The sequence below is a fragment of the Balaenoptera musculus genome, chromosome 2, assembly GCF_009873245.2.
Source record: "Balaenoptera musculus isolate JJ_BM4_2016_0621 chromosome 2, mBalMus1.pri.v3, whole genome shotgun sequence".
Lineage (NCBI taxonomy): Eukaryota > Metazoa > Chordata > Mammalia > Artiodactyla > Balaenopteridae > Balaenoptera > Balaenoptera musculus.
This window is the reverse complement of record NC_045786.1, coordinates 96,553,469-96,580,263: the sequence shown is the minus strand read 5'-3', so window position 1 is coordinate 96,580,263 and position 26,795 is coordinate 96,553,469. Positions and strand designations below refer to the sequence as shown.

At 36.3% G+C, this 26,795-nt stretch overlaps 1 protein-coding gene across 3 annotated transcripts in view; it reads right to left on the bottom strand.

Moving 5' to 3' along the window:
• DPH6 (diphthamine biosynthesis 6) overlaps window positions 1–7,955 on the bottom strand; it is a 167,313-nt gene extending 159,358 nt beyond the window's left edge. For all 3 annotated transcript variants that reach the window (XM_036843777.1, XM_036843776.1, XM_036843778.1), the window contains exons 1-2: window positions 7,855–7,955; window positions 4,494–4,588 (exon numbers count right to left, since the gene is read on the bottom strand). In XM_036843777.1, coding sequence (XP_036699672.1) covers window positions 4,494–4,588; window positions 7,855–7,895 — 136 coding nt within the window. In that variant the 5' untranslated portion in view covers window positions 7,896–7,955. The remainder of the gene's footprint in view (window positions 1–4,493; window positions 4,589–7,854) is intronic.
• Window positions 7,956–26,795: the final 18,840 nt, after the last annotated feature.

The following is a 26,795-nucleotide window of genomic DNA, read 5'->3' as shown; positions in this document are numbered from 1 at the left end:
TAAGTGACAAATATTTGTAAGAAAAAAATTTAGATGCTCTTGATATATTCTATATTCTTACTTCAATAAAACATATAAACATATATAAATTCAGTATTGTTAGAGCAGTTACAAATGTGTATAGAAACATAACTTAAGCTAATAAGTAACACAATCACTGGTTGTCACAAGATTCCAAAAATATCAATGAGTGAAATATTCAAAACAGATGAGTCACATCAGACTTTTCGGTGATACAAATAAACTTAGAAATATATTGGAATATGCTTTCTGATTTCTTAACACTCTTTTTTTTAGAAAAAGGAATCATGAATATACACAAAGATTATTTGCAAAGATGTTCATCACAGCATTGTTTATAACAGATTAAAATGATAGTATATTCACATAATAAAATACTATGCAGCCATTAATATAATTTTGAAGAGGAGTATTTTCTAAAGTATGTTCTGCAGAATAAAAATTCCATGAGATATTAATAGGTATTGGATGAAAAAAAAGGACTCTGTGGTCAAATAAATTTATAAAAAATGAGGATAAACCATATTAAACAGGTGTTTTAACTGCAGTTCTTCCTAGGCTATTCTTCTTTAAGGTGCTCTAACAAGGGGAGAGTGTATGAATTATCTCTCTAAGTTATCTATCCACAGAACACTTATATTTTCATAGGGTATTTGTGTTCCAAACACAATATCTAGAAAATGCTATGGTAGAATAGTACTTAATGACAGGGAAAATGTTCACAATACATTATTAAGTTTTCAAAAAGTTACAAAACAATGTTTGACATATATGTGTTTCTATATGCATATGTGCCAAGCAGGTCTAGGCTTTCCACTGAATGTGAAAGAATTCTATCAAAAGGCATGAAAAATGATATTGTAAGGGCCCTTCAATAATCAAAACTGCCACCATATGCTATCAGATTTTGGCTCACCAGATTTCTGAACCCACAGAACAGACTGGCTTCCATGTACTCACATTATTATTATAAATCTGTCTAGTCCTGGTCCCAGTAGGAAGGAGAGATATAGCTAAAGTTACCTAAAAACCTTTCAGATTACCTTCATCTCAAGTTTAAACTAGATCTTTAAATGTATTAGTTTTAAAGGCAATTAATACAATCGAATTAATATATTTAAATAACTTTGAGCTACTTAGCAAGAAACTTCCTGATGTTAGCCTAATAATTAAAACACTTTACTGACTTCAAAAACCTGGAAGACAATTTTCCTTTAAGGCTCCATTTAGTCCCAACCACAATGTAACTTTTATTAATGGAAGCTACATAGCAACAATGGTATGAGAGCAAATAAAACCAAAAGGCTCCACTGTTGCCTGAAGCACTTCAATTAACACACCACAAAAGTTCCTACTACAAATTTAAAGAGATGGCTTTGTGAATTTTATGACAAGTTCACATTTATCCCCATTAATGGGGATAAAGTCTTTTCCAGACTACCCATTGAAAACTCAGTGCTGTGAATTTACTTTAACCAACTTTGTACTGAAGTCATCTCTACCAGTCATTCTTCATTAAGATTCCTTTTACATGGTTGGGGGAAAAAGTCAGTCAATGATTCATTCAATAATCACCAACTTCCTGCTGACTTTAAATCACGATTAGCTAAACCCTCTCCATCTACCAACCCACAGCCATCTATTCTCTTCCATTACAATGAGAGTTGCCTCTGATTTTTTCCAGCTTTTACTTTGTAATATTCCAATTCCATTTACTACTAAATTTTTTCTCACTAACAATATTCTAAATAAATAGCTCCATTCCATATGAGGCGTAATTTAAAGATATACTTTGCGTGTCATCTTACCACTCTGCTAGTGAACCCAGAGCACATGGAAGGTTATAAAGACAGTCCTTAACTTGGTTAAGGTTAGGATTTTTGGTTAAATGGTTAAATGTAGGATTTTTCAACTTTAGGATGGTACAAAAGCAATACGCATTCAGTAAAAACTGTACTTCGACTTTTGAAGTCTCATCTTTTCCCAGGCTAGTGATATGTGGTCGATACTCTGTGTGATGCCCAGCAGAGAGCCACAGCTCCCAGTCAGTCACACGATCACAAGGGTTAACAACCAATACACTTAGAACCATTCTGTACCCATACAACCATTCTGTTTTTCACTTCCACACACTACAGAATTCAATAAACCACATAAGATATTCAACACTTTATCATAAAATACGCTTTGTGTTAGATGTTTTTGCCCAGTGGTAGCCTAATGTAAGTGTTCTAAGCACAGTTAAGGTCGGCTAGACTAAGCTATGATGATCAGTAGGTTAGGTGTATTAAATGAATTTATGACAGGATATTTTCAACTTATGTTATTTCAACATAAGCCTACTGTAAGTCAAGGAAGCTCTGTACGTTAATGATTCAGTACAAGGTAACTGTAATAATTCATATAGAAAAGCTGAAGACAGAAACTCCAGGGAATGAAATTATATCATGTACGTATTATATATTATATAAAACAATCTGCTTTTTAAATCCCAACACCTCTAAAGATAGAAAGCTTAAAAAACTCACTTGCCTGACTGGCCACAAGGGATAAGAAAATTCTTTCCTTTGGTAACAGAACACAACCTGCAAGGAAATTCTGCTTCTTCTTTTATAATACAGAAGTTATAGTATAGTTCCCACTCACCCTTAGTGAAAGAATTTTCTCTTTATTATTTAAAGTCAGAAATAGGAGGTTATTTTCTAAACATATAACTTCGAAAAAGCTATTATTATTAATCATCAGAAGCCCAGTACAAAATCCTAAAGTGTATGTTTACCCCTGATCCTCTACAGGACCTCCACAGGACCTGTTCTATTTCTTCCTATAAAATATTTCTAATCTCTATCTTCCCCACTTCACTTCCAGCATTACTTGGGTCTTAATCAGAGAAGGAAAGAAAATTCAAATATCTGACTGAAATAACTGCTCGCTCTTGCAGGGCTAATTCTAGTTAGTTCATTATTCATCTGTCCATCAATAAACCTTGAGTGAATGCTTATCAGAGGCACAGAGTTGTCCCAAGTGCTGAGGAACAATTAAAGGAACACAAATGATATGACCTCTCCTCTCAAGAAGCTTACAAACAACCTATTTGGGCATAAAGAAAAAAAAGAAAAAGACAAAATAAATAGAAAACAACTGTAAAATGATATAAAAACAAAAATTCAATATACTGGCAGCACTGAGGAAGGAAGGAAGGAAGGAAGGAAGGAAGGAAGGAAGGAAGGAAATATTTAGTGCTAGATGCAGATTCAACTAAATTTACTGGGTGCCTACTTCATGCCAGGAACTATGATTAGGGTTTTCACTAATAATTCATCCTAAAATAATAGTAGAGCAAAAGCATGGAATCTTGAAAGAAGTTAAGTAAAGGGGATGATAAAAAGATCTTACTAGAAAAGTAGTAATAGAGTTAGACAAGTGTTAATCTTGCCCTATTACATTTTAGCAGTTAATATCTATGGTTGTATGGGTATAATAAAAGAGTATAAAAAGCAAATCAGTGAATATTTTTCTTTTTTTAAAAGTCTGATTGGGAAAAAAAATTATAATTATGTGTGGTGATGGATGTTAAGTAAACTTATTGTGGTAATCATTTCACAATATATATATATATACACCAAATCATTATGTTATACACCTAAAACGAATACAGTGTTACACATCAATTATATCTCAATTAAAAAAAAGATATTGTTGCTGTTTGAATTGTGTCGCTCCCAAATTCTTGTGCTAAAGTCCTAAAGGTCATTGCAGACGTAATTAGTTAAGATGAGGTCATTAGGGTAAGGCCTTTATCCAGTATGATTGGTGTCCTTATTAAAAGAGGAAATCTGGACACTGACATGGGCACAGAGAAAAAACAGTTCTAAATGGGGAAATTTCATGGGAGAAAAACTGAAAAAAGTAGCTAAAATAAGGTCTATGGATTATTTGTAGATGTCCTTATTACCACAGACAAATAAAAAGTAGAAATACATTGCTCTATGGCTCTCTCAAGTCTCACACATTTAGCTTACATCTAAGGTGGCTAAACTGGATGCTTTTAATAACAAAATACATAAATTATCATTTATTAATATATGTCTTACTTCCCAAGCTCCAAGAAGCTGTATCTTATTTAACTGTGCATTGCCAACAACACTTGGAAAAGTGTTGTAGTAGAACAGCAGTGTACTCTGAAGTAAGAGGATTCAAGTCTCAGCTCTGCAAGTTTATTCTAGCTATTTCACCTTGGACAAATTTATAAAACTCTAAGCTTCAGTATCTTTGTCTAATAAAACTTTCTAGGAGTTCTTACGAGGAGTAAAGGATATGTAATTGAAAACACTTAGCATAGAACATAGCAGGTAATCAGTGCTAAAGATATATGAGTTCCTTTTATTGTTTGCATACTGCATACAATAGACTGCGATTATGAGGTTGGGGTTTCAGTCATTTAGAGAACTTTCTGATAGTTATACACTTACCTTGGTTTTCAGGTGGTCTTAGATTTGCTAAAGCAACAATCTGATGCCCAGCATCAATGCACTGCATCATATTATAACAGCTGTCCTTCCCACCACTAAAAAATAAAGAAAGAAATAGATGAGACAAATATCAGGTTACTGACCATTATTCGACATAGACTCATTAGATATCGAAATAGAACACATTTTTTCAGCTTTTCAGAATATTTGAGGGACTATTTTACATTAGAATGCAAAAAATACATGTAATTTCCATAGCATACGCAACTGATCAAACGAATCTGATTATCTAAGGCTGCTACTCACAAGGGCTTATGAAATTATATGCCATTATAACAAAGACTATGCTAAACAAAAAATGGCAACTCTTTGGTTTGCGATAGTGGCTTTGCTTAATATATAAAGTGTTTTGCAAATAAAATATGATTTAATTTTACATTTCAGTTAAACTATTATATATACTTCTCAGATGAAATTTTCTATGAAAAAGTAGGAAAAAACATCTGTTCTGTTCCACTTTGAGAACTCTAACGGTCACCATCACCAATTAAAGGATCAAATTAAAGATCTGAGATCCAATCAAATGACAAAGTTTGATGTACTTGGTGGGTTCAAATTCTGTAGAGGTTGAAAGCAAAATGCTGAATTACACTGCTAAAGTTAAACATCAGTACTATCAGTACTTCATCTTTCAGCCATCACTACATATGATGGCAGGATAAGGCCTGAGTCATAAATCTAATAAACAGATTGACAGGAAAGTCTAAATTCTGGTACCAAATCTACCTACCTGGCAAATCACTTATTCAAGACCAATAGTCTATAACAAGGTTGAATGGCAACCTCTATACTATTTCAGTTTAGTGCTCTGTTGCATGTTTCTTCCTTTGTTTTATCTTTGTCTCTCTTCCTTTGTTTTATTCCTGTTTCCCTTCATTTTAATCTCTGCTAAAATCTGCAAATGTACCCCCAGATAATGTTTAGACCTATTTATAAACAAAGAAACGGAGACTGATTACCCTAGAAGTTAGCCATTTTGCCTTTTATTTTAGTTCCCAGCATTTGTCAGCCTCTACCATATTCTGATCAGTAACAACTGTCATTCCAGAACTTCTCAAGGGGAGGGAGACTGCAAGGGGCAAAGTGAAGTTACACATCATGCTCTCTCTCCTCAGCTTCTGATGTTTCCCCCAAGTACCTCTTTCACAACTTCTCCTATTGAACCTCACTGTTTTATTTCCCCAGGACAAGACGATCTAATTCTTTACAATATTTAGAATATTAAAGATTAAAGGGTATACAATCAGAACTTGTCCTTTTATTTTAAAATATGCTAAGATTTCAAATATGATTTTAAGATAGTATTTCCCAAATTGTGTTCTGTGGAACACTAGTGTCCAACAAATACTCTAAGAACAAAAGGTTTTCAAGGTCAAATTACGTTTGGAAAATGCTGAGTACCTTACTCACTTCTTAGACCATCACAAAGTACATCAGCATGTTAGGGCAGACATCCTTCACAAGATCAGAATTTCAGTTCCCAGTTCTGGAATACCAAACTAAGTTACTCAATGTGCTTGGGTTCACATGCTTCATTATAAAATTAGAGAATGGTCTAACTAATCCTCAAGGTGTCATTCAACTGTAAAATTCAATGATGCAATCGTTTGTGTATTAGGAAAATATGCTCTTCATGGTCTAAAGATAATGTAAGAATTTTGGTTTCACTTATTCCCTAGAACACACACACATATCCCATCTCTTAATGCACACACTAAATATATTTATTGCAAGCAGATTCACTGTATTAAGTTTAAATCCAAATACATTCAAGTGTATATGCATACAAATGTATATATGTATTACGTATGCATTCATATTTGTATGTACATATTATGTTCTGTACTCCTACTTATGTCTTCCAACATTTATACAGATCTTACATTTTAGCAACAATTTTCCAACATTGCCGTTTTTAAAAAGTAATTTGCTTTTTTATTATAAAAGTAACATATGCACATTACAGAATATTTAGTGTAATGGATTATACCAATCTTCTTCTCTCCTTCCCTTCAACATTTCTGAGACTTTAGTTAAGTGTCTCACTTTAACGGTCAAACTTTTGGTAAACTGCATGTGGATATGAATTACTCATTTCCTGGACTGCTTTTTGTTCTTACTTATCTAGATCAAATGAAGTCCATAATGTTGGAAGCTTAATCACATTGTTTACAGAAGAAATTCATTGGAAAAGAAAATTATTTTGGCATTATAGTCCAGTATCCTAACAATGGCATTGAAGTAAAAGATGGTATATCGAGTCCTTAATAGGTCACACTATTGTCAGCCAGTATTAATTTCGTAGGTCACTGAACAAAAACTTTCATGAAATCTTCAATGGGCTTTGCATGGTTGCCCTCTATTCATCTCACTCTATACAGATCCAAAACTCATCAAACAAACGTTCAAGTAGTCTAAATTCCCTTTTGCATTTTGTTGTTTTTTTCCCTTTTGCTGTTTTTTTCCCTTTTGCTTCAGTTTACAGATTGAGTATGGAGACATTTAAGCTGACCAATCTTTGGTCGTCATAGGACTTAATTTAGACACCTAAACATGATGGGTTACTATAGATTTCAAACTCCTTTTGGAATATGGAGTATGTTACCGTAAGGTCACTTTTCTAAAAGCAATCATGAGTGTCCAAAGCAATGGCAACTGGATCTCAGATAAAACAGGATAATTCCATCTCTATCACTTGAGCACCAAAGTAAAACACATCTATGCCATAAACAGTCCAGTCACTATTGGGACGGCAGGCGAGGGAGAGGTGGTCTTTTGTGGGAGGGGGCGGAGCTGGTAACAACCTAGGGAACCAGGCAGGGCCCGAGGACCGGCAGAAGGACTGAAGGGAACTATAAAAGAGGATGAAGAAAGAGAGAAAAGGGTGGGAGAGACTAAGTGGCGTCAAGCAGTGCCCCTCAAACTTCACAGCCCATTACAGTTTTTGAGAATCCGACCCCGAGTCGGGTCGGAGTAATTTAACCAGCTCTCGGGCGGTGAGAGCCAGACATCAGCAGTAGTTTTAAAGAGAAACCAATCTGAACCCAAGTTTGGGGCCCAGAAGACCCAGGAGGCGGCGACGGACAGAAAGGAGGAGCGCCAGCCCGGGACCGGGGACCAGCCGGACCGGGCGGTAGCCCGAAAGCTCCGCCTCTTCCTGCTACCGGGAGGACCCGCCGAGCCCCCGACACGCGGCTTCTGCAGGGACACCGTCAGTTCGGCGGTGGCGGCAGCTCCCGCCGCTCAGCAGAAAGGGACTGGAGACTAGCAGGGAGGAGGAAGGCGGCACCGGGGCGGTTACCTGATCAGAGCCGCGACCCTCATGCTGGGCGCAGTGCGCATGCGTGTGGCGGGGGCGGGGCGCCGCCGCCGCCGTGACGCGCGCAGGTCCTCGCCCGGGTGTTCCTTCCGCCGCCTGTCAGGCGACCGGTGCTGCGACCCCTGCGGCCGCCCACGGGGCACCTGGGCGCGGAGTACGCGCCACGTTGGCGCCTAGTCCCCTGAGGCAGGGACGTCCTGGCCCGGAAAAGAACGCTGTTTAGGCGCGGCCTAACCACCTAAGTGAGGGCACTGAAGCTGCCTGGGGAAGGGCAAGTCCCGCGTCGTCGCGCTCGGGCTCGGAGCCCTGGATTTGTTTGGGTAGGAGAATGTTCAAAGTCCTTTATGCCGCCCATTGAAACACTTATGGACATGCAAAGGGAAAGCAAGTTGGTCTTTACTTCCTCAGCCACCCACCCACCCCTTACCCAGAAAGAGCTGCACCCTTTAGTTTTTTAGCTTTTGTCTCCTCAGTGCTTCCAACTTACCTCTGGGGCCACTCCCAGGACCGCTAGGCTCCCTGTGGTTTGGGCCCTTTGTGTAATAAGCTCAGAAGCTGATTAAGGCTCATGACCAAAGAGCAGTGTCCTTGCAGAAAGAAAATCTAGTTTCTAAATTTATTCACCAAGTATTTATTGAGTGCCTTTTATTTACCTGGCGCTGTTTTAGGCTCTTGGGATACATCCGTGAATGAAACAATCACCTCCCGTGGGAGATTGCCAGGTGTGCTTTGCAAGGGTAGAGCGGCAAAAACAAACAAAAAAAAAACACCAATCACCTCCCTTCGGGAGTTTACGTGGGGGTGGGGAAAGCAGACAGTATACTGCCAAAAGGTTACATAGCATGTTGAAACATGTTAAGTGCTATGAAAAAGAATGGAGCTTGAGAGGAATCAGGAAGGAGGTTGTCGGCCTGTTGGGAACAGACCCAACTGGTCCGCGGCCTGTTGGGAACTGGGCTGTACAGCGGGAGGTGAGCGGTGGGTGGGAGAGCCAGCCAGCAGAGCAAAGCTTCATCTGCTGTTCCCCTGTTGCTCGCATTACCGCCTGAGCCATCCCCCCACGCTCAATCCGTGGAAAAATTGTCTCCCACAAAAACCAGTCCCTGGTGCCAAAAAGGTTGGGGACCGCTGCTCTAGGCAGAAGAAAAAAACCAGAGCCGAGACCCTAGATGCATTATGTGTTTGTGGAAAAACAAGGCTGGCCAGTGTGGCTGAAGCCTCAGAGTAGTGGGAGATGAGGTTCCAGTGATGGAGTGAGGGAGATCATATAGGTGTTACTGATACCAACCATGGTTCTTGACCTTGCCCAATCAATAGAAGGTGACAAGAGGCCAGACAAGAAATTCAGGCAAGCAGGGAGGAGCAAAAACAAGTAATAGTTTCCCTTGCTCGCTCCCCAGGGGTGGGGGGGGGCAGCTGGTTCCTTATATGGGATGAGGGTAGGGGGGTGTCCAGGGGTTGGCCGGGAGTGGTGGCTTAGGTGGTTTGCCCACCCCTTTGGTGGTGTTGCGTGCAGGGGGCATGCACAGCACCCTGCTTTTGCTCCTGACACCCTGTTTTTGCTCCCAGCTCTTTTTTTGGTCTTTTGTATTTTGTTTTGTATAATTTGCCCCAACTGAGCATGCATGCAGTTATTTTTAGTCCCTTATAGTTTCCTTGTATTTTGTTGCTCAAGGAGCCGTTTGTCCATGTTAAAGTACTACAGCAGAGTGTACCATGTCCCAGCCTGTCTTATTATTACCAACCCTTTCAAGTTGGGCTCCAACAAGGGTCCTCCTGCCTGGTTCGTTCAGAAGCAAAGCAAAGCTTTGTTCTTTGGTCAAAGAATGGAGAGGTGTGAGCTCTCGCTCTAGAAGACAAGCTCTCCCCAACAAGCTCTCCCCAACAGGCCATGGGCAGGGCAGCTTTATGAGGTTCTTGTCAATAGGGTGGGGCACAGCTGTGTTCCTGGGGGCACTTTAGACTTAAGTGCTGGGTGCAACATTTCTGCACAGGGTATGTTGTCTCCATCTTGAATTGAGATGTTGTGCGCTAGGGCTTTTGCCCACGGCCCAGGCAATTTGGGGTGTCGGGCGCAGAAGTTTTGTGCTGGGAACTCTGATTCCACGTGTTAGGTGCAAGGCCTCTGCACACGACCCCCTATAGGCAAGTGAAACTAGACTAAGCACAAAAGAAGAAGTTAGACCTTAACACCTAGATTCCATCTTATTTTTCCATGGAACCCCAGTGGGCTTTGACAGTGACATAGGTTCTTGTAGGCCGCTAAGGACTTCATCTTTTCCTTTGAAGTGAGTGACCGTTGCGGGATTTTGAACAGACATATGACTTAAAACTTTGAAAGAATGACACTGGGCTGTGTTGCAAATACACCTATTAGGAGGCTTTTACAATAATCCAGGAGAGAAATGATGGGGCCTGGAATCAGGATGGTACTGGTGACTTCGGTGAGAAGTGGGAATGTACCAGATCTATTTTGAAGGTAGAGCCAATAGAGTCACATGGACTAAACATTGGATGCGAGAGGAAGAAAACCATGAAGGATGATGTCACCATTATGAATTAAATAAATAAATATATGTAAGGGACTTGTACCCAGTAAGCATTCAATTTTATTATACTATAATGTTCTCATTAACTCTGCTATTCTTAGTATGGGTGACTAGAGCAGTGATAGTCTGCATACCAATTTCAGCATCTAAAATGCAGTTTTAAAGTTTTGTAATTGTGGATATTTACGAAATGAGTCAAATATTTAAGGAGCTTGCAGTCTAGTTGGGGAGATAAGACAAATGCATGAAACAAATATTCACAATACAAGAAGGCATGTTTTGAAAGTAACAAGTTATGTAATGCATATGACAAGAGTCCCATGAGTTGAATCCACAGGATAAATTCTAGAAAAAAAACAGGGCTTGAATGATGGGCAGAAATGAAGAGGAGGAATAGGTGGACCTTACAAACAAAGACAGATAAAGGAATTCAGAGCATGTCACCCCAAAAATGCCACTTTTGCATATTGATTATTTTAAGTTAAGGGCACTTGAGAAATAGCAGGTGCAATAAGGGCATTCTGAACTCCTTTTTATTTCTGAAAGCAGGAGATAAAAGCCCAATGTAAAAGGTGCCTTCTCTGTACTTGGGAGAAAAAAAGATATTCTCTTCCAGAGATGGGAAATGGGGAATCAAGGCCAAAAGAAATCTGTGCAAACAGAACTTGTTAAAAATATGGATTCTTATCTTCCTTTCGCCTCTCCGTATAGTTTAGTTACTTTTCTACAATTACCTCTCTTTGTTCAACCTACTATAAAAGCATGTAGGTTCTGCCATCTTTTGGGGGCTGGTGGGGAGGATCTTCATTCTGTTGTGAAGGCTCCCATGTCCATGTAAGAAATTTTAGTAAAACTTGTATGTTTTTTTTGCCAGTTAATCTCCATAGGCGAGTTTAATTCTTAGCCAGAGAACCTAAGAGGGTAGAAGAGAATTTTTCCTCCCCTACAGGAATGAGTATGGTGTGTTCAGCAGTAGTGGGCAAACCTGCCTGATAAGTTGTAAGAGTATATAAGAGAGAAGGGAAAATAAGTTGGATGGATAAAATGATGCCAGATTATCCAGTGTCATGGAAAGCCAAAATGAGGAATTTCAACACCAGTATTTTTAAGGAAATGCTTTAATTTACTTTGAAACAAATATACTAATCCTGAACATAGTAACATACTAATATTGAAACTTCACAAAGTATTTTTAAAAAGACTCACAAGTTAATAAGGAGAACTCATTTTTAAGTAGTCAATCCATTTGTTGATAAGTAATTTGCCCAAACTTCAAGAAAAGTTGGCTTAGCAGGACCCCTATATGCATAGCATTCTACATGGATAGTGTAAAGGTAGCTGCAGCCCAATCAATGTCAACAAGATAACAGATTTTATATCAGCATAGTCTAAAGTAATTCTTTTTATAATATATTGAAATGACTTGCCCAAGATTTGCCTTTCAAAGGCATTGTGAGCTCACTTCCTACAATCTCAAACTGTTATAAATGACTATGTATTAGTTTATAAAGCCAACAAAATAGGTGAATGGAAAATCAGCCTCAAAAAATCTCAGTTCCTTGCCAGTTTACTTAGGGGAGACTCTTCATAGCCAAATACTGTTGCTGGTAATAAAAAGTTGCAAGCTGTCACTGAATTCTGCTTCCTTGGCAGCACATCTCAATGATGTACTGATTGATAGAGATTCACATAATCAAATCAAAAGCCCTATAGGTAGATACTCCTCAGAGATCTTGAGAGGATTTATCAATACAACTCAAGCCAGTGCATCTCTGTGAAGTCATGCCATACACGGAATCATTGGAAGATTTCCTGGTGAGGATTTAGGAAAAAAGGAATTAAGTGATTATTTGGAAGATTTAAGGGCATCGTTACATGAGTGTCTGATGCATTTATATTAATAATGACAACTTATATGGGCCAGGCACTCTCCTAAGTGTTTTAGGTATAGTGATGTAACTATCGCAGCAAATATATGAAGTAGGATACATTGTTATTCCCATTTGCAGATGAGAAAACTGAGCACAAAGAAGTTAAATAAGCTGCCTGTTTTAGTCAGTTTGGACTGCTTTAACAAGTACCATAGTGTAGGTGGCTTAAATAACAGACTTTTTTACAGTTCTGGAGGCTGGAAAGTCTGAGATCAGAATATCAGCATGGTCTGGTTCTGATGAGAGCTCTCTTCCTGGTCTGTGGATGGATGTACCTTCACGTGGTGGGGAGAGCCTTTTCTTATAAGAGCACCAATCCCATTCACGAGGGTCCAATGTCATGACTTAATTACCTCCAAAAGGCCCCACCTCCAAACACCGTCATATTGGGGATTAGAGCTTTAACATACGAATTTTGGAGTAACACATTCAGTCTGTAGCACTGCCTTGAATCCTAGAGCTAATAAGTGGCAAAATCAAGATTCAAACCCAGGCAGCCTAGCTCTAAAGTCTATGCTCTTAACCACTGTACTATATCTGCAACTGAAAAGGCCAGCTTGTTATTTTGGCAAATATATCCTATTTCCAAAATATGTTTGGAAGGATATTACCATCATTCACTTCCTGAATTTCCTTTTTCTATGCTTCCAAGCTGACCAATACTTTTTCTGAAAGACACAATTTTTTTTTTAATTGGAGTATAGTTGCTTTACAATGTTGTGTTAGTTTCTGCCGTACAGCAAAGTGAATCAGCTTTATGCATACATATATCCCCTCTTTTCTGGATTTCCTTCCCATTTCGGTTATCACAGAGCATTGAGTAGAGTTCCCTGTGCTATACAGTCAGTTCTCATTAGTTATCTATTTTATACATAATGTATATATGTCAATCCCAATCTCCCAATCCATCCCACCTCCTCCCTTCCCCCCTTGGTATTCATACATTTGTTCTCTATGTCTGTGTCTCTATTTCTGCTTTGCAAATAAGTTCATCTATACCATTTTTCTAGATTCCATATATATGCATTAATATACGATATTTGTTTTTCTCTTTCTGACTTACTTCACTCTGTATGACAGTCTCTAGGTCCATCCACGTCTCTGCAAATGGCACAATTTTGTTCCTTTTTATGGCTGAGTAATATTCCATTGCATATATGTACTACATCTTCTTTATCCATTCCTCTGTTGATGGGCATTTAGGTTGCTTCCATGTCCTGGCCATTGTAAATAGTGCTGCAGTGAACATTGGGGTGCATGTATCTTTTTGTATTATGGTTTTGTCTGGGTATATGTCCAAGAGTGGGATTGCTGGATCATATGATAGTTCTGTTTTTAGTTTTTTAAGGACCCTCCATACTGTTCTCCATAGTGACTGTATCAATTTACATTTCCGCCAACAGTGTAAGAGGGTTCCCTTTTCTCCACACCCTCTCCAGCATTTATTGTTTGTAGATTTTTTTGATGATGGCCATTCTGACCAGTGTGAAGTGATACCTCATTGTAGTTTTGATTTGCCTTTCTCGAATAATTAGTGATGTTGAGCATCTTTTCATGTGTTCGTTGGCCATCTGTATGTCTTCTTTGGAGAAATGTCTATTTAGGTCTTCTGCCCGTTTTTTGATTGGGTTGTTTGTTTTTTTGATATTGAGCTGCATGAGCTGTTTGTATATTTATTTTGGAGACTAATCCCTTGTCAGTTGCTTCATTTGCAAATATTTTCTCCCATTCTGAGGGTTGTCTTTTCATCTTGTTTATGGTTTCCTCTGCTGTGCAAAAGTTTTTAAGTTTAATTAGGTCCCATTTGTTTATTTTTGTTTTTATTTCATTACTCTAGGATGTGGGTCAGAAAAGATCTTGCTGTGATTTATGTAAAAGAGTGTTCTTCCTATGTTTTCCTCTAAGAGTTTTATAGTGTCTGGTCTTACATTTAGGTCTCTAATCCATTTTGAGTTTACTTTTGTGTATGGTGTTAGGGAGTGTTCTAATTTCATTCTTTCACATGTAGCTGTCCAGTTTTCCCAGTACCACTTATTGAAGAGACTGTCTATTCTCCATTGTATATTCTTGCCTCCTTTGTCATAGATTAGGTGACCATAGATGCATGGGTTTTTCTCTGGGCTTTCTATCCTGTTCCATTGATCTATATTTCTGTTTTTGTGCCAGTAGCATACTGTTCTGATTACTGTAGCTTTGTAGCATAGTCTGAAGTCAGGGAACCTGGTTCCCCCATCTCCGTTTTTCTTTCTCAAGATTGCTTTGGCTATTCAGGGTCTTTTGTGTTTCCATACAAATTGTAAAATTTTTTGTTCTGATTCTGTGAAAAATGCCATTGTAATTTGATAAGGATTGCATTGAATCGGTAGATTGCTTTGGGTAGTATAGTCATTTTCACGATATTTATTCTTCCAATCCAAGAACATGGTATATCTCTCCATCTGTTTGTGTCATCTTTGATTTCTTTCATCAGTATCTTATAGTTTTCTGAGTACAGGTCTTTTGCTTCTTTAGGTAGGTTTATTCCTAGGTCTTTTATTCTTTTTGTTGCAATGGTAAATGGGATTGTTTCCTTAATTTCTCTTTCTGATCTTTCATTGTTAGTGTATAGGAATGCAAGAGATTTCTGTGATTAATTTTGTATCCTGCAACTTTACCAAATTCATTGATGAACTCTAGTAGTTTTCTGGTGGCATGTTTAGGATTTTCTATGTATAGTATCATGTCATCTTCAAACAGTGACAGTTTTACTTCTTCTTCTCCAATTTGGATTCCTTTTATTTATTTTTCTTCTCTGATCACCGTGGCTAGAGCTTCCAAAACTATGTTGAATAATAGTGGCGAGAGTGGACATCCTTGTCTCGTTCCTGTTCTTAGAGGATATGCTTTCAGTTTTTCACCATTGAGAATGATGTTGGCTGTGGGTTTCCCATATATGGCCTTTATTATGTTGAGGTAGGTTTCCTCTATGTCCACTTTCCGGAGAGTTTTTATATAAATGGGTGTTGAGTTTTGTCAAAAGCTTTTTCTGCATTTATTGAGAATATCAGATGGTTTTTATTCTTCAGTTTGTTAATATGGTGTATCACATTGATTGATTTGCAGATATGGAAAAATCCTTGCATCCCTGAGATAAATCTCACTTGATTGTGGTGTATGATCCTGTTAATGTGTTGTTGAATTCTGTTTGCTAGTATTTTGTTGAGGATTTTAACGTCTGTGTTCATCAGTGATATCGGTCTGTAATTTTCTTTTTCTGTGATATCTTTGTCTGGTTTTGGTATCAGGGTGATGGTGGCCTCATAGAATGAGCTCGGGAGTATTCCTTCCTCTGCAATTTTTTGGAAGAGTTTGAGAAGGATAGGTGTTAGGTTTTCTCTAAATGTTTGATAGAATTCGCCTGTGAGACCATCTGGTCCTGGACTTTTCTTTGTTGGAAAATTTTTAATCACAGTTTCAATTTCATTACTTGTGATTGATCTGTTCATATTTTCTATTTCTTCCTGATTCAGTCTTAGAAGATTGTACCTTTCTAAGAATTTGTCCATTTCTTCCAGGTTGTACATTTTATTGGCATATAGTTGCTTGTAGTAGTCTCTTATGATCCTTTGTATTTATGCGGTGTCAGTTGTAACTTCTCCTTTTTCATTGCTAATTTTATTGGAGTCCTCTCCCTTTTTTTCTTGATGTGTCTGGCTAAAGATTTATCAATTTTGTTAATCTTCTCAAAGAACCAGCTTTCAGTTTCATTGATGTCTGCTATTGTTTGAAAGACACAAATTTTATCACATGAATTAATATATTGCATGAGGTCATGGGTAAGCATTATAGGCCTGAGACTCATTCTGTCTCCTTTAGATATCTTTTTTCTTTACTCCATAATGGAGAATGGTAAATTCAGAAGCTATAGGAGCCAGTCAGATAACATAGATGAGTGCAGTAGGTTGGTATAAGAAAATTTGGAATGGTGAAGACTGTGGCAAACCACTACTCACTCATCACTTTGCTGTAGCTGCCCTGTGCAAATGTGAACCCACTGTTACCAGATCTTCCAATTTTCCAAGAGATGATAGAAATCTCCATTTTAGTTAACTCCTTTTTTCAGTGTTGGAAACTAATTTTAAAAGTTTTAATCACTATGCACAGCAAATAAAACATATCTGCTTATTATTAATTTTTTAATTTAACTTTAGAGAACAATCTTTATTCCTTTACTCAACTAGTATTTATTGATGGCCTATTATATGTTTATTTATCAAAATTTTAAATGTTTACATGGCTACAGAAATATTTTGCCCTTGTATATGTGCAAAAATGTATAAGAATGTGCACTGCGGCAAAATGGAAATCTCATCAGGACAGGGACGTTTAAATTATTATATATTTATATATAATATTATTTATTATATTTATTAATTGATATTATTTATTATTCATTTATTGAACAGTCCTTGTATATAGTAGGTACTTACTATATATTTATTCACATACATATATATGTAATTAACCTAAATTTCATCAACAGAACTAGTTAAATAAATTATGGTACCTCCACACAGTGAAATAATATGTAACAGTTAAAGAAAAATGAAAAATTATTTAGGACATATTTTCAAGTATAAAAAGCAAGTTGCATAAGATGTTTTCATTTATATCAAAGGAAAATTAAGCATATATATGCATAAATATATTAGTAAATATATTAGTAAATATTAAAGGCTCTACAAAGTTATATACTAAACTGTTACAATGATACTTCTATGAGAAAAATGGGAGGTGGGACTTCTACTTTCACTTCATATAAGTCTGTATTGTTTGACTATTTTTGATGAATATATATGCATTACTTGTATATTTTAAAAGACTAACAATTTAGCTCCAATAACAAGTAAATGAAATAAAATAACGTGTGATATAATTTCTTAACTTTCAGGTTAGCGGAGATTATAAAAAAGCCAAAACTGGTGAGGATAGAGACCAATGCTGGCAGGAATACAGGGAAAGGGAAAATCTCATCCTCAGTTGCTGGAGAAGTAAGTACAACTTTTCTGGAGGGCAATTTGGGACTACATATTAAATCTTTAATGTGCATAAACTCTGACTAAGCATTCCCATCAGTAGGAATTATCTTAAGGAGATAATTGAACAATAGTACAGAGAATGTTCTTTGCAATGTTGTTTATAATATTGAAAAACAGAAAACAACCAAATATCGATAATTAGGGATTGGTTAAATAAATGTACCATGTAAATATAACCATGAGATATAATATGATTGCATTAACATACAAAGAATATACACACACGTATACATAGGCACATATATGAGAGACAGTGCAGAAGCATGGTTAAGTACTTGCAGTCTGGATTCAGACTGCCTTAATTTGAATATCAGTACTGCCACTTACTAAGCTTTGTAATTTGAAACAAAGTACTGAAATCTTTTTTTCTTTAGTTTTATTATCTGTATGGTGGGGTTAAAGTATGATCTACTACACATAGTTGTTGTCAGAATTAAATTAAATAGTTCATTATAATAACAAAGTCTTTTTATTTTACATAAAGAGAGATCTGGAAAAAATTCATTAACATGTTGATGGTGGTAGTCTTTGGGTGGTAAAACTGAATGGATTTTTTTTCTTTCTTATATATACCTTTCTATATCATTTTAATTTTCCAAAATTAACACCTATCTTTGTAAATAGAGGAGATATTTGGAAGAATGGTTGATTGGGAGAGTGGAAGGAAGGAAGGAAGAGAGGGAGAATACCCGACTGCTTCAGGCTAGGTGTCACGGGTTAGGCAATACTCTGATGAAATTACAGAAAAGTATAGGAGCTTGTTTTCAGCTCCATAGATTCAAAAAGTCTTTACCATTCATCCAGTGTAGATAAGACTGTAGGGAACTGATAGAAGCTACACAGCTTCATGGATGACTCAATAATAAACCAGAATGTACGTAAGTCAGTTGTGTTTTTGCCAATAGGAAAGCACAAATTGGAAATATAGCTCTTTCATTGAAACATTGCCTAACAAATGAAAACCACAATGAGATACTAATACATACCCACTAAAATAGCTAATGTAATAAAGACTGACAGTAATAAGTGTTGACAAGTTTATGGAGCAACTAAAACTCTAGTGCATTGTTAGTAGGAATGCAAAAATGGTACAGCCTCTTTATAAAACAGTTTGGCAGTGTCTTATAAAATTGAACACATTTTACCTTATGATCCAGCAATTCTATTCCTTGTATTTGCTTCAGAGAAATAAACACATATATCAATGTAAAAATGTGTAGTTGAATATTCATAGCAGCATTATTTATAATAGCTAAAAACATAAAGCAACCCCAATTTTCAAATGAATAAATAAATTATGGTATATTCATACCATAGAATACTTCTCAGCAACACACACAGCAACATGGATGAATTTTAAAAGCATGCTGAAGTGAAAGAAGTCAAACACAAAAGACTATATTTCATGCAACTCCATTTTTACGAAATACTAGAAAAGGCAAAGCTACCCGTAATAGAAAGAATATCAGCATTGCCTGGAGTCAGGAATGAGGAGAGGTCATCAAGGGCAAAAGGCCTTAAGGAGACTTTTTTAGGGTGAAGGAATTGTTCTAATACATCTTGATAGAACATGTGGTTACACAATTATATGCAATTATCAGAATTCATCAAACTGTACACTTAAAATTGGTAATATTTATTGTATGCAATTAATATCTTAATTAACAAAACAGTTATTGGAAAGGATAGAGTCAGTTTTTATTATCTGATAAATGGTATCATTCCATTAAATCTCTTTCTCAATATATATATATTATATGTATATGTACCATAAGAATTAAAATTTGAAGGAGACCGGAATATCTACATTCATTGGTGGGGCATCCTTTTCCCTTTTCCTTTCATTCTTTTTCCCAAACAATAGGAGTTCTAGAATCTCTATATAAAAAATGTTTTAGGAGTGGCTATCCAGTTAAAAATGGAGGCAAGAGATTATAAGGGGGCTAAAGCCTCCAAAACCATCTTTAGTGGCAGTTGCATTTTCAAATACTATAGTGATTTCAATCAGGCACTAGTCAGTTATAAATATATGAAAGGAAATTTGCACTACACATTAATATTATCAGTGACATATTTTAAAACTTTGCCTTAAAGGTAAGGTTTACTTCTGCAGATAGCTAATTTCTTCATTGTTCTGTTTTACTATAGTTAGCTTCAAAGAGAGAGAGATAACAGTACCATATTCTTGAATTTATTTCCAAATTCTGGCAATCCATTATGTTTAGACCCTATATCTCTTTGCAATCTTCACGTATATATTCAATAATTAAAAATGTAATAACAATTCAGTTTTTAGCCTGTGTCTTTTTTATAGACTTCTGATTATATCAAGGTTGAAAGTTATTATAAAATTTTCCTGATATTACAATGTATGTTTTGGAGTCAGGAAAACCTGGGTTTGAATTCTGGTTCTGAGGCATTCATTTGTAATTTCAGCAATATGTTTTTCCTTCATCTGTGAAATAGAGATATTCACATTTACCTTATGAGGTTAGAATTTTATACATATACATACACACACACAGTGGTCACAGTATCTGTCACATGTAAACCCTGAAGCAAACACTAAAAGATTATGAAGCAAAGATTTATAGCTAAAAAGCCAAAAAGGAGTCAAGATGGAATCATATAAAAATACTGTATTAGTCCAAGAGAAGGCAAAAATAGAGGAAAGGGGGGAAAAATGAGACAGAAAACAAATATCAAGATGGTAGATTTAAATCCAGTAATATCAATAATCACATTAAATATCAATGTTTAAATACCTAAAATGCAGGTTGAAAGATTAGACAAGGAAGCAAGACCCAAATATATCATATTTGCAAGAAACCACTTTAAATATGAAGATACATACAGGGTAAAAGTAAAAGGATGAGAAATATAAATATGTACTATGCAAACGCTATTCAAAAAAAAGCTGGGGTAACTATATACATATCAGATTTCAGAGCAAGGAATAAAATTAGTCTCTCTCCTTCTTCAGACCCTCAGTCCTCCAGATCATTCCTGTGAGGCAACACATTACCCACTGTTCTGTATCTTTCCAGAATGAGTTTATGAATATATAAGCATATATCACTTTTATTTTTCACCAAAGGGAGCATACTATATTCACTGTTGTATACTTTGTTTTTCTGAATATATCTAGGGCATTATCTTGTACTGTTATATATAGTTCTATCTCATTCTTTTTATCAACTGCATAGTAAAGAATAAAGTTTATTTTTTAACATCTTTATTGGGGTATAATTGCTTTACAATGTTGTGTTAGTTTCTGCTGAATCACAAAGTGAATCAGTTATACGTATACATATATCCCCATATCCCCTCCCTCTTGCGTCTCCCTCCCACCAAGAATAAAGTATTCTTTTTTTTAAGGTCTCCATCAAAAAAAACCAGGGTGTCCAAATTCTAGCTAATGTGGCTAGGTGAAGCCCCTCTAAAATAAGATTGGAATGTAACTAATTTAAAGAATGCTGGACACCTGCATCTCCAGCACATTCAAAGCTAAGGTCAATATCTTAACATGTCACACTCCTACACCATTACACCAACTCACACTTCTACCAATCTATTGTTTTTTGAAGACATAAGCTTCCACCAATTTAGTCTCCAAGGTAATTCTTAACTTCTCCTTCTCCCTTATCCTTCCCCAAACTGTAATCAAGTCTTATAGATTACACTCTCAAGATGTCCCAGTAAGTTGGAGATGGATGATGAAATTCTTTTTGAAGTTCATTGCTACTGATTCAATGTACTGCAAATAAGACTAATATGTGCATCCAATTTCAGTCTCCATTGCCAGACGTTTTGTCTGTAAACTTGCATCATAGAAGAAACTTAGAGTTATTTAGTGACAAATTGATATTTCTAATATTCCATATTCAAAAAGTTTCTTTCCAGATTCCTTCTTTATAATTTTATACATTGTTCTTATTTATGAAAATGTTTCTGGTCTGGTAGAATATATAGTGTTGTATAACTATAATGGGGATTTGTGGATCATCTTTCTTTTGACAAGTGCCAAGTACTTTAACAAGTTCTGTTTCATTTGTCCTAATAATATCCCCTTGAAATAGGAAGAAAATATTGTCTTTTCACTTTATTAATGAAAGAACAGAAACATAGATATGTCAAGTAATTAGTGTTTGCCTACAAAGTGTGCTAGTGACAGAGCTGGGACTAGAACCCAGGTTTCCTCATGTTCAAGCCAGATTATAAGTTTCAGAATCATAAAACTGTCACCTCTGCTGTTTTGCAAAAGTAATAGCATATACTCTCACACATTCTGAATTTCTAGAGCTTAATAATAATCCATTAAAAAAAAGAAAAAAAATCTTCCTTCTAATCTCATTGGAAAAGAACATTTCTCAAGAAATGTAGAGAATATGTATTCAACCGCTGATTCTCTTCATCAGAACTTTGCTGATGAGCTTAAAATGTGATGACATCAGGCTCAATGTTACACCTATTTTCATTCTTGTAAATTATTGTCCAAACATATAAATGCCCTAGACTCTAAATCAATCATTTGAAACTGGTCGACTACACTCTGAAAATATTGGGAGCATCATAAACATCATGCCCATCTCTCACTTCTTTTTCATCATGGAACATATATAGTCTGTACTCATTCATAGCAATATCTCATGGCTCTGGTAAAAGCTTATGAATAAACTTCTCTGTCCAGCTGTGTATTTCTGAGTAATTAGATGAATTAAATAATCCAGCAAACTAAATTCTAAACAGTGACTCAGTGGCAACAGGAATAGTTGAATAAACGTGTTTGTTTAAATGGAAAACCTATATTTCTCTGAAGTAGAGCAATTTGCAAGAAAAACTGAAAAAAACAGTCTATAAAAATAGAATTTAAACTTGGAAAATTTTCATTGCAATTATAGTAATATGTTAGAATTTGATTGAACAACATTTTAATTATGGTCATTTTCTCTTTGAGCTTTCATTTCATAGATTTCTGTACATTGGCTTTGCTCTTTTTGTAGAACTCAATAGATTGAATTTTTATTGTGTTTAGCAATGTGTATTTTGGATTATGTGTGTGCATAATTCTGATATTGTTTTTCATTTCTTATCTCTGTATCTGAGCATGTGCACATGCTTGGAGAATAAGTGATATCTGAGAACTATTCAGCTGTGAGGAAGGAAAGCATATAGTTGACATGATTTAATTTATCTACAGTAAAAAACATGACAGAAATGAAATAGGTAGGATTTTTAAGCAAGCAAAATATACTATGTAAGCATTAATGTAATGAAAATAGTGGGAGATTTTGATGATAAATAATAGGCAATGAACACTTTAAATTATTCATCACACAATTGGTATTATAATTCTAGAAATTAAACAAAAAAATTCTGTATCTCCTTACCAATATTAATTTTAATTTTCCACATTTAATTTTTGTTTGTACCTATATACAAACATAATTTTAACATAATTGTTATTTTGAGTGGATGTAATTTTGTGTTCTGACTTGGGAAAATGAATACTTTTTATAGATAAGAAATTCTTTGAAAAAGTGCAGTGGATATTAATTTTATTTGATGTTTTAAAATATTGAAAATAAAAATAATGAGGAAGAATCGTTCTGTAAAATCTCCTCCAATTTTTTTAAAATAAAAGGTAGACATATAAATCAATAAAGAACAAATAACCTACCTGATTTGTTTATAGGATTTTCTTTGTTTTTCTTCATCACTGACTCCTTTTTCTCTCTCAGGCAAAAGGAAATTTATACACCCTTAATTCTGCTTTCTTTCGAAATGCACAATAATTGTCCAATCAGTTGAAATATTCTAATGCTATTAGTGCAGAACACTATTGTGTGGATGGCTGGGAACATTTTGCCCATATCAGTCCTAGTTAAAAACTCAACATTAACTTTGTATCTTATGGAAAAGACTTTTGCTTCCTAAGACTTATCAAGACTTTTCAATCATCAATGGATGATTTCCCATCCATTGGCAAGATCCCATCTGGTAAATGTAGTAGCTTTTATTACTGTTCACCAAATATTCTGTCTTTCTTCCCTTTGAAGTCCCTTGCTGAGAGACCATTAACCTCTGCCCAAAGATCATGTGGTTTGTTTTGACCAATTAAATGAACAGAGGTGACAGAAGTCGCTTCTGGCAAGAACTTTTAAGAACCAGTACATGGTTCACTGGTTCTCTTTTTCTTTTGCCAAGGGACTGGTAAGCAGACTGCTCATTGCTCTACTAGCTTAAGTCCTAAAACAAAGCCCCTGGCTGTCTTGGGATGTATACTTAGAGTGATTAAGAAGTAAACTTTTGTTGTTGCAAACTACTGAGATTTTAGAGGTCACTGAAATTCGAAGTCCACCAAGTTATCTCAGGGAGGAGATAATCCTGCCAATTTGCATGAGCAGCAAACTCTAAAGAGGCAAAGGAAGAAAATGGTGTCATTGGATCTTTTTAGATACTGGAGTGATGGAAGAGGGGTCAGTCACTCAATAGGAGCTGTAGTGATAGAGGAATCCGGTCATTACCATAATAGTGCACCAAGAAAGAGAAATAACTGACCTCTTTCTGCATCTGCTTTGCCATCTCCTACCAGTGCCTCCCACTGGCTGAATTTCACAGGAAGAGGATAAGGAAGCATGTGGATACAGTTCACAGAGATCAGCCCTTTGGGGTTGGCAGAGAAGGCAGAGTAGGATGAAGGGTTGGTCTTAGAAGGGCAAATAGAAGAACCTATACACCTCCTTATTGCTATATTCCCAATTCCTGTTTGTTTGCCTGGTGCATAGGGAATACTTAAAGATATTTAATGGATGAAAGAATGAAGAACATAGACATTAAGAGCAAAGTAATTAATCTGGATGCTAAGATCAGGCTGCATTTCTTGGCTTTTTTAGGAAATTAGTTTACTTCAATAAGTTGTCTTGTCACTGAATATTGTCATGAGAGGGTTTTAGCTATTGATATTAAATACTTTTAAACCACATTTTGAACTCCTATGAAGAATACTAAAAAGTAAAGTAACTGGGGAAGGAATTGTGAAAGAGATCGTATTGGTATGCAAAATTGAGGTGACTCAATTTGAACAAGTTTATTGAGTAGATAATTAAGTGAAGAAGGTGAGTCAGAAAATGTAATTCATGGCATGCAGTTACACACAATTACTCAAATTATCACTGGTATTGATATTTGGTGGAGTGTCAGCTGGGGCAAGGCATTAGGAGATCATGTGGTTCTGGCATTTGATCACTATGGCAACAATGATGATTAAGAGACTGTGAGATGGGCAGATTATCTCTGTGTTGTAAAGCTTATAAAAAAGAAACAAATAAGCTCAGTGCTTGAACTCTTAAACCAAAGGCATGAAGAGAATATCAGAAAGCTTCTATGGAAGCTTTAAGCAAGATTTCCTAACCTAGAATCCACGTTAAGAATTCATGTTTCTTATCTAAGGTAGGAGCAATTGTTGGGAAGAAGTGAAAACTATTATTTGAAATAGGGACATTTGGGCAGGCATAGATGAGGCTGAGAACTTAGAAACTCAAATTCCTTTGAAGCTGCCTTGACAATGGAAGATGCTTCCTCCCACTGTCTAATGAAACCAGTCTTTCCTTCCAGAAGAACTTTTCAATAACTTCGCTTGGGGCAGTTGCCTCTCAACGGAGTACCTGTTCTCCTCAAGACACTCCTGCCCCATTCACCATGCCTTATTGCCTCCAGGACCATAATGAGAATTAAATCCCAACATAACCATGAGACCCAGCATAATCCTGAGAGAAAATTGCAAGGTCTGCTCTGGGAGATCATCTTGCCAATTTATATAAACAAGAATCTGGCAAGCATGAATTAGATTGAATGCTAAAGAATTAGGTCAAGGTGAATGAATTGTAAGATTTAACTGGCCAATGATTCTCAAAATGTGGTCATTGGACCAGCCAGCATCAGCATCACTTGAGAACTTGTTAGGAATGCAGATTTCCTAGACTCCATCCTAGACCTAATGAATCAGAAATTCTAGGGCATGGGGCCTGGAAATCTGTTTTAGCAAATCGTCCAGGTGATCTGGTACGTGTTAAAATTTGAGAACCATTGGAATATGCTAAATGTATGTATGTGGCCTCTACTAGAATATGAGATTTTAGTATGTTAGCTAGAAAAATTGGGAGTGAGTCAAACGGTTGGCTGGTAAATGAAAGCCTGGACTCAACAGTTTCCTGTAGTTAATGAGTTTAAGATTACAGAACTACCTCGACATAATGTAGAAAAGGAAGCTTGATGGCTTAGAGAAATAAGAATGTTAGAACAGATTTAAAATGTGCAATTTGCTCCACACCCTCTCACCTTCCTTACTCCAGAACATCCTGGAGGACACCTCCTTCGTTCAAAACATACTAAAATGCAATGGGTTAAGGAAGAGAGCACCCTTGAAAACCTCTGTGGTGGCATCCCTAACAGCTGAGGATGGACATGAGAATGTTGCCATGAAAATGAACTCCCTGAGTAGCAGGGCTAAGTGGCTGCTCTTAACTGTCAGAGACAAGGTGGGCACAATTATCCCAATATCCTTATTAATAATAATACCTTATTATTAACAATAATATATTTTATTATTAATAATAATATCTTATTAGACGCAGTTTACAGAGTGGTAATCAGAGTGTTTTGACCAACATGGACATGTGCCAGTGACTAATTGATCACAAGGTCACTGGCAATTAAATATATGGGCAATCTTGTAAGGTGTTTCTTGACTTATATAAAATAAAAACCAATTTAAGTTGTCAGTGAGAATTAGCCTCAGGCCCAGTTCCCAATTCACAGATCTGAAGTCTTTTAATTAAGGAGCAGGCCAGGTCCCTTTGAGGAAGAATGTAGCCTGAAATATGGCCACAAATGGCATCCATGGCTTTTCCAGATTAACCTATGGTCATTTACCAGGATGATTTTTACTGGGGAAGGGAAATCCCCAGTCCTTCTGGGGGTTTTTAGATAGTGAATTTGAGATAATGCTAGTCCTTAGGAGACAAAACACTATTATTGCCCAGTGGTCAGAGTATGGACTTAACGGAGGTCAAGTGATAAATGAAGTCTTGACTTCATTTAATCTGACAGTGGATTCAATAAGTCCACAGACCCATCCTGTAGTTATTTCCACAGTTTCTGAATATATTAAAAAATAGACTTTTTTATCAGCTGAGGCATCAACTTAGAAACAACAACTGGTGAGTTTAGGTTGCTATGCTATAGAATGTAGTATATGCCTTAAACTAACATTAGATATATAGTGCCCTTTTAGCCAGAATGCAGAGATTCAGGAACCAAAGAATGGAGGTGGGAGTTACCTGTCTTAGTATCTCATATATCAA